Here is a 9,678-nt window from a genome sequence, read left to right as displayed (position 1 = left end):
CTTTCAGGTTCCACAGCAGTTATTTGATCACTTCATTGTTAAGTCTTCTACTTATTAAGTGAAAAGGAAAAAAAAAAACAGATTATTTTCCTACTTAAGTTAAAATTCATGTTAATTGCTAGTTTCATATTTGTGAAATTAAAATTCAGTAATGAATTTCTAAATTATCTTCATGTATTTTTTCATTAACAATAGCCGTAAAACTGCAAAATGAAAAACAAAATTAATACAAAAAAACTAAGTTTATTCATATAATAATAGTTACATTCTTTGCTCTCACTTAACATGCAACATAAGCATATGAGCATGTTTTACAACAGAGAACAGTACATGATCACATAACAATACTCATATTAGCAAAATTACAGATGACAGCTATAAGAGCTGTTCCTCACAATCTTCTTAACGTTTCCTGAAAAACCTAGCCACCTTACCAATGACTTTCACTGTCACCTTACCAATGACATTTCAATAACCTCGTCACCTTACCAATGACAACACTTCACAAAACAAAAATTCTTAACTAAATAGGAATTAAAGAAACTTTTCAACTCACCATTTATTATGTGTATCCTCTTCTCTGTTCTTGATCTTCATTGCGAGACAAGCGGGTTTGTGGCGGAATTTGCGAGACGCGATAACGGCACTAAAAGGCTTATGTTCAAGTAGATCAATAACATGTGACATAAATATACAAACCCAAGGGAAGGTTTAAAATACATTGAGCATTCAAAATTTTAAAAATATTACATAGTATTTCATACAATCAGTAACTTACTTTAAAATATACAAGAAATTGCACTGCACGTTAATTTGTCAAGCCTTATAAAAATCTAATTACTGTAACAAATTTCCATTATTACGGAAATTAATTTCTAGATATTAACAAAATGAAAGTCCAGCTATTATAATAAGAAATCCAGCTATTTTAATTTTAAAAATATTAAGAACTATTTTAACAGAAATCAAATGTTCAAGCAATTAAATTAAAAATTTGAAAAGGAGACAAATCAACACACAATAGAAATCATGTCATGTCTTATAACCTACTTCCAATTATGCAGGGAGTTTTGAATCATGTACAGATATTTACATACTATTACAAAAGATTAATTTTTTATTTAAGTTACTGTTAACAGATTTAATTAAATAAAAATGACTAGTCATATAATTAAATTCTACAAAAGACATTTTAAAAAATTAAATCTACAAAAGAAAAATTTTAGAGTAGTAGATTCTGAGATTGCATGATAGCAATTGAACCCACTGATATTGATTTAGTCTGAAAATAATTTGAGTAAAGGCTAATTTTGTAACAATTTCATTTTAAGTTTCACACTTGACAACATTTGAAATTGAAGTTCTGTTATGAATATTTCAAACCCAACATAGGAGAAATAGGTTTTAAGAAAGAATCAATGATAAGTATAAGTATTTTAAATGAAATCAAGAAGTGGTTATTTAGTTTTCTAAATAATTTAAAAATTAAATCCTGCATGCCTCCCTACTATCTGAAACAAAATTTCACATTAGGGAGTTCTGGAGAATATCTCTAGAAATGCTCAACATATCCATAGCTTAATCTTTATCAGGCAAAATTAACTTAAGATTAATATTTTTCATTAACTGTTTAAAAATTGTTAATGCTAGTTAATTTAATCAAAAGCAAAAATCAAGATTACCTTTATAGAAAAATTTAAGGTATGAATTTAATATACTTAATTTCAAAAAGATTCAGAATTAGAACATAATAGAATTGCTAACTTCCTAGAGAAACAAATAGGCAATTGTTTACCAGAATTGTTTTAACTACCCTAAGACAAAATTTGCAGATCAAATTTTATATGCAGAATACGGTTAATGAGATACAAAAAATAAAATAGGTGGTGTAAAGGCTAACTCCAAGATAAAATTTTTTTTTAAAAATAAGGCTTCATTTTTCTTGTTTTAGATTGATAATTTGAAAGATATTTTAAATATTAATAAATATAAAAATTTAATAATTTTTTAAAAAACTTACAATTTAATAACTTTTAAGTTCTTTAATTATCAAACTTGCCAACCCACCTAACTGAAAAATTTGGGAAATTTCACAGAAGCCGGAAATTTTCGCATGAAAATACAGAAAATTAAAATTCTCCTAAATGAGTAATGTATACCTTTGTCATATCTTATGAAATTTTAATACTAACATAGCAAAGCACTAATCAATAAAATTAATCAGTCAAGAGACATTTTATTTAAACAAAAACATTCAAAAAGATTTCTACAGAAAAAAAAATTTGACTATCTTTTTCTGAGTAATAAATACCTGCATAAAATATAATTGTTTAAACTGAATGATTAATGATTTGTTTTTTAAATAATGCAGACATGAACCACATTTTATTTTCAAATCATTAAGTGCAACTGTTCAATATTGCCAAAATGAATCACTATTTACCAAGTTAAAATCATGTGCGTTGATGTTTAGAAACATGAAATTCTTTGAACTATATGATAACAAATCTTGCAATTTATTAATTGCCTAAATAGGAATAATGATGGTACAAATTTGAAACATTTTAATAAAAATCACAGTATAATGACTATATATGGTTTTAATAATACTATTACAAACCGCATCTTTCTACCTTTTTAATCTTTTTCTCTAAAGAGCAAGAAGGAGAGCTGGCAAGTATAAAATGTAGTTAGTTTCAATTTCACAGAAACTAAACTTCAATTTCCCAAAAACCTTTTAAGCCACCTATATGAAAAGTAAACCCTTCTTGATTTCATTTAAAAATTTTAAAGTTTCTTTTTTAGACAGATAGTTACCTTGCTGTTGTTGTGAGTCTTGAGATAGTAGGGCCGAGTCATCTTGATAACTCGGTCCAGCATCTCCGTATACAACCATTGCATTTTCATTACTATGAGATGGGCCGGCAACAGGTGAAACAGGTGGATCTAATTCTAAAAGTTCAGGTTTAATATCTGAAACAAAAAAGTAAAAGAATTAAATTATTTGATCAAAAATCACATATCAGAATACAGATACTGAAATAGGTAAGATATTCAGCAGAAAGTTATTGCTCGAATCACTTAGATTAAGTTTCAAGCAATATTTTTTAGTTAACTGATTAAAATGTTATTTCTTTAGGCACTGTTTATTGGAAAATTTGAAACATCAAGAATATTGCTAACAAAAAATTCATTGTTGTCAACTCTGGGGATATTACTATATCATGATCAGCCACACTAGTCACTAAGATGCCTAATAGATTTCAAACTAGCAAATCTATAAAAATAAAGATGTTAAAGTTCGATGGGAGGGGGGATAAGCTACAATACTTTTAAGAGTGAAAACCTTTTCTGTAATGATGCTGCTCTTGAAGTCAGCACAACTAGGTGATTATTCTAACATAGGTCAATAGCTCAATTCAATGGAAAAAATCATGATTAAATTTTTTTCACGTTGTTATTAATTCATTCTCATTTTGTACATTTAAAGAAAAATCGCAAAAACCATAGCAACAATTGTTGGAAAAAGAGACAAAAGATATAAAATAGTTGCCATCATCATATCTTCCTCTAACAAAATTTTAATATCAAATTCAAATAATATGAAGTTAGATACTCTAACTCATATATTATAAAAAATGCACATTTATATGTACACATTTGTTTGTACATAAAAACAAGTTTAAAATTAAAAAATTTTTTGATTATTTTTCGATAATTAAGATCCCCAAATTAACTAATATAACACAAAACCAATTAAAAAGCTATATATTTCATATCTAGTTATAAGGGGGAATGAAAAAAGGAAAACTTATTAATCTAAATAAAAACAATACTTTAAAATTATCAAATGGAAACATTAAAAAAAGGCACTAACAGCATTCATTGATATGCACTTTCTTAAATCAACATGCCACTCCATTATGTTTAATGAGGGCAGCTTATTAGAAAAACTGACACAGGAGAAAATAAAACATTTGTCTTTTCTAGCCTACTCTGAATCTTATTCTTTCACACTACTCATAAAAACAGGAAATTTTATTTCTATCAGCTATGGAACAGGTTGATTTGTAACTTGCTTCCCTTCTCAGTTCTAATTTGCAGCTGCTTAGTTTATAAACATTAAAAAAAGTCTGTTTTATTTATTTTTCATAACTGACACATTTCCTAATTTAACGCTCATCACAAAAAAATTACTATTACAATTCAACAAAACGAATATCACCATGTACCTTTTTTTCTATTGTAAATCACTGTAAATTTGTATGACTATTTTTTTATTATTGATACTTCATTCAAATTAAAAGAGGAAAAAAAAACCCTAAGATATTACATTAGCTTCCTGTAGTGGGAGCATTCACATAGCGTGAATTCCAATACCCTTAGTCTGATTGGTTAAAATGTAAGATGTCTATCCAGCTTTTGACATTAAACAGTGAGGAAGAAATAAAGTTTGGATAAAATGAAAGCACAGCAAAAATGGGAGAAGGGGGGAAACTCATTTGAGGGTACAATATTCATTTATTAATTCTTGATTAAAGGAAATGTATAATATTTTAAGACTTATATTAGCATTAGTTTAATTACACTATAATAGTATGCACTATATATGCTATAGTATGCAAAGAATTACATCAAAAAAATTTTTTTTGCAAAGATGCTTTAGTAGCACCTTTTGCTTTTACTAAAAATTCTTTCAAAAAAGTCTACCTTCTTTAGACTTAATTATTAAAAGTTTTTCGAGAGTCTCATCAGACATCAATGAGCGGAATTGAGTCCTACTTTTTTTACAACAGAAAACATCCTTTCGCATTCAGCATTGCTGTGGGGTATAGTAATACAGTCTGACTTAAAGAAAATACTAGCTATCGGGCAGATGGGTAAAATGCAGATCTTATCTTCTGCGAAGAAAAGCAGAAAAAATAGCTAAAATAAGCAAAAATGCAGAAGGGTTGGCAGCTATGCTATTCATTTGAGTCACTTTTCAGCTTCAAAGAGTCTGATTTTACGCAATTCATAACAAATTGGTCGCTTTTACTCATACTTCTACTAAAATAGTCGCCATAGTTGCTATTGTTTTAAAACAGTATTTAGTCGCCCTGTTTTAACCTTGGAAATTTCACTTCTTTAAAATGCATTAGAAATATTTTAAAAATGCAGTGACTAATGGTGCTAAAATAAATTTTTTCATAACAAAAAAGAAATCAATGATATCTAAATAAGAAAAATTCAAAGAGAAGTTACACATAGTGAAATGACTAAGTAAACCTTGTTTCAATAAATAAAATAAAATTTAGGAAATATTAAACTAAGGGATAGGGTTAATATTTTGATCTATTACCTGGTGGACTTGACGGCTGCTGACTCGTTTCATCAGATGCAAGGGGTGTAGGAACTATACTCATGCCCATGGAATGATCTGTGCTACTTTTTGGCCTCCTCTGAGGTTCAGATGAAGATGACATTGTAGATAGCCTACTTCTCCTAGCCTGAAAATTAACAGTTTTATTAATACAATATATACCACAACATTACAAATCATACTAAAAAAAGGTTACTGAAACCAACCTCTTCTGTCGTTAGAGTTTGTTGCAGCAGTTTGGCTGGCTCTACACCAAATTCACTTTCATTTTCAGATGCTCCTCCTTCCATATGGAGGTCTTGTGATGAGGCTACAGATGAGGTTTTATGATATGAGTTTGATGAATGAGATTGCAAAGGCACACGTGATTGCTGTACATTTTGGAATTGTCTACTATTGTCCATTGAAATATCACCCGAAAGCTCTTCTATATCTGGAGAAGTTGGTTGTTTGATCTTAGGTTCACGCTCATTTGAGTCACTATAGTCCGAACCACTAAGTGAACGTTTCCGATTTCTAACTTTCCGCCGTTTACTATGAGGGGGCGGAGTGTCCGTATGACTTTGTCTAGAATCCTCTTGTGATGTTTGGCCTTTTTCATTTGTAACTTCCGCTAAACCTTTGACTCTTAAAGTCTCTGCAGTTTTCATAAGAGCAGATAATTGGTCTTGAGCCACATTCACTTCACCATGATACATGAACTCAATAATAGCTTTGAGTTCAGTGTATTTCATGTCTTTTAAAATTACAATAGGGTGCTGACAAGGATTTTCCAAGAACAAAGCCTGGAAAAATGGGCTGCATGCCGACAGCACCATTTTATGTGCTTTTAAGCTCAATCCATCACAAGCAAGTGTGACATCTACCATAGATTCTGTTGAGAGGAGGTTTTTGAACACATCCATCATGTTGTTCATGTGGTTGTTCCATTTTAAACAGAATTGCTGCGACATTGTAGCACAGATGAATGACTAGCGTCCTGCAAAGACATAAGTTGTTAGATATTAATTAAAATGTAGAAAATCAGGGTGACTGCTTTATGACTCATAACTTCTAGATTAATTGTGTAAAATAATTTTAAATTCTGAAGAAAATTGCAACCATGTGTAAAATTAGCTCTTCTCAGTCAACCAGGCAATTGAAATTTCATTAAAATTATTTTACTTTTATTCTATTTAATTTTCATGTGTTAAAAAATAAAAATTGAAAAACTTCATGGATAGAAAAATTATTTGACTTGGCATGGCTTATCATATAATTGAAGACTTCCAAATTAAAACATGCAATATAGGGATGATTGTGAGCCCAAGCCAAAATTCCGGAAAATTTCTTGAGTTAGAAGAAAGTTTAAATTGAAAAAAATTTAAACAAGTTTATTTTTCCTTTTTCTACAAATATGTATTTTTTTTCCAGAGTTCATGATTAAAACAACTATTTACTGATAAAAAATGAATATTAATCATGATTATAAGCTTATAAAGTATCTCTCTGGCTCTCCCTTACAAACAAATAAAATAAACTGTGTTTTTANCTTTAAAATTCCCTGATTTTCCAGGTTTTTATCCAAATTTCCCTGATATTTCCAGGTTTTTTCCAGTATAAAAAAATTCCCTGATAATTCCAGGTTTTCAAGGTTTTCCAGGTGGGTGGCCACCCTGTAAAACATGCAATATAATTATCTCTAATCTTAGTCATTCAGACAATTGCCTCAACATATTAAAAAAAAAATCACAGAAAAAACAAACTAAAAAGTTATAAAATAATTATAAACTTTTAAATGTATTTAACACAGATGGGGTTCAAATTAACAGAAATATAATCTGAGAGGTTCATAAAAAACATTTGTTAAGATGCTTGATTAATGATTGATTGTCTATATATCAACTGCCTTACAGGGAAGCTTTGATTTTTCTGACACAGACAGAGGACTAAGAACTCATTTAATATCATGACTATCCAGGGGTCTGTCCAGGCCAAATTTACTACCGTTTAGCGGTACTTTCACAAATTCAACTTTAGGAAAAACGGTAGTTTCACAAAATACTCTTTCTTAAAATTTTATATTTGCATCCAGTAAGAAAGGATAAATCCATATTTTTGTGTTGATTTTTTTGATATAGTTTTTAATTTTCACAAATTAGGTTTAAATTTTCACAAAATAGGTACCTCTCAGAAAAATCTAGACAGACCCCTGCTATCTCATGCAGCTAGGGGATATTTCCATAGCCATCTGTCACACCGACTACAATTGAATAAGACGCCAAGCAGAATTATTTTTTTTTTTTAAAAAAAACAGCAAGTTTTCTGGGTGAGTGGCAGCTACACCTTTCGAGTTCGGTGATGTTATTTTGAAAATGCTTGGGGGCAACTGTCTGGAAATTGGCAATACATGACAATTATTCTGCTACAAATCACAATACATAAATCTGCCCTGTAACTTCATCCATAATTATGTATTTATTTCACTTATATGGTTGATATATAGTTAAAATATTAAAGTATAACCTTGAAAATAGTTATCGTAGAATATACTACATCATTGAAAATATTCTAAAATCTTTGCCATTAGGGTACCTTTCCCGTAAACGAATAACCCTTGCAAACAGACAATTTTTACAGTCCCACTTAACGGTTAAACTATATTTGTTTAATCATCCTAAATGAAATGGTGTTCAAAAATATTAAAATTAACTTGAAGGGTAAATTAAATACATAAAATAAACAATAGTATATTTCAGAAAAATTTAAATAAGGAATTTGCAGTAGGATCCAGTTACCCAGATGGGAGCACAAGCTAATTCTACAATCTAATATTTAAAATCAGCGTTCCCTGAGAAGTTAAACATAATTTAGTAGCAACTCTAAAACCCGAGTTAAATTATAGAATAATTTTAATTCGATTATTTCAGCAGATTATAAAATTTAACGACCAGATTTTTCAGTGCCTTAAGAGGGTATTGAGAAGCTCGGATAATATAGAAAACGTAAAAACGCGCATAATTAAAACCAAGCATAAAATATCAGTTACACTATATGAGAGCCATTATTCACCGAAATTTGTATACATTATCATATATTACTCTTAATCCGCTTTATTAGGTACTACGAACGTCTAGTACAATTTCGAGAAAAGCAAATTCCATCATGAAATTGCAACATTTAAATAAAAAATTAATAATCTATCCTTAATTAGAATAGTTAAATACTATTAAAAACTAAAATTCATACTAAAATATAACATTCACAAGTACATTAATTTCAAATGCCAGAAATTTTTCAATATGGCGGCCAGTGACGCGCTATCACACTCAAGAAATTTAAAGTGAATTACCGGTATAATTTTCCTTAAAATAAAGCTCACACAACAACAAAACTAAAATTTACATTTCAATAACCATTTCCCAACACATTAACTAAATCTAAAAGGGACAAGATATCGGCTTTCGAAGCAATTCCAATACTGCAGTATAATGCGCCATTTTCCTTTGAGGAACAATGTTTAAAATGTAGCCCTACTACTAAAATTAAACTAAAATTAAATGGTAAAAAACGATAAATTTAATCATTAGTCCTTAATTTAGGATGCTTCAAAATTATTTGAAGCTGCAATAATCAGTTGCACGATTTAAAATTATTTCTTTTACCTATCCACCCGCTAACAGGTAACGCCGACAGCCGCCATATTTCATCTACAAATTAAGTTTAACTTCTTAGTTATGTAGAGACAATTTAAGAATAAATTAGTGGCAGAAAATTTAATTATTACAGAAAAGTTACTTAAAAAATACATAATTAAAGCGTTAATTACCTGAATAACTATACAAAAAAAAATGAAGTTCAGAGAAAGAACTAGCTACGTCCTTCCCTGACGACGTCCATATGAAGAATGACGATCACTATATGGTTGCCACCTTTCCTCAAATCTACGAATGAAGTATTTTAGCGCCACCTAGCCCTATATTTTCATTAAAAGCTTAAAGATCATTCGCACTGCATGCATAACATTTGTAGAGAAACGAGCAAGAAACTGATAAATGACTTTTCCAAAAATCACCTAAATTTAAACGACCGATCCATCACTCCACCGATTCGTTTTACATATAGTTTCTATCGCGTCTAGTGTGTAATCGCATGTTGTGTGATAGCTGCTTAAAGTTCATTGGTTACGTAATTGCTTGATGAATAAGGAATCAATTATTCTGTTAATGCAATAAGACAAATGGCTTCTGCGTTCGAAGCCAAAAGTTTCCTATGGTGTGATCTATAACTTTAGAGCACGAATACGCCACTTAGTGCTGGGTACAAAAAACTTCCTA

The 9,678-nt window shown here is 29.7% G+C and overlaps 1 protein-coding gene across 2 annotated transcripts; it reads right to left on the bottom strand.

Moving 5' to 3' along the window:
• Positions 1–223: 223 nt before the first annotated feature.
• Positions 224–9,300, bottom strand: LOC107437457 (protein bric-a-brac 1). 2 transcript variants are annotated; one of them, XM_016049460.4, is made up of 4 exons: positions 9,171–9,300; positions 5,569–6,341; positions 5,342–5,489; positions 224–2,973 (listed from the first exon to the last, which is right to left on the bottom strand). In XM_016049460.4, exons 2-4 carry the CDS (start codon positions 6,313–6,315, stop codon positions 2,747–2,749), a joined length of 1,122 nt encoding a protein of 373 aa, XP_015904946.3. In that variant the 5' UTR covers positions 6,316–6,341; positions 9,171–9,300; the 3' UTR covers positions 224–2,746. The 2 variants fall into 2 exon arrangements, with proteins under 2 accessions (XP_015904946.3, XP_071033793.1); XM_071177692.1 differs by having other exon boundaries at positions 2,292–2,973; positions 5,569–7,326; positions 7,568–9,253.
• Between the last annotated feature and the right edge of the window lie 378 nt (positions 9,301–9,678).

Source organism: Parasteatoda tepidariorum, chromosome 2 (assembly GCF_043381705.1).
Source record: "Parasteatoda tepidariorum isolate YZ-2023 chromosome 2, CAS_Ptep_4.0, whole genome shotgun sequence".
In the NCBI taxonomy this organism is placed as follows: Eukaryota; Metazoa; Arthropoda; class Arachnida; order Araneae; family Theridiidae; genus Parasteatoda; species Parasteatoda tepidariorum.
Note: the sequence above shows the minus strand (reverse complement) of the source record. Positions and strands in the feature narration are given on the sequence as shown.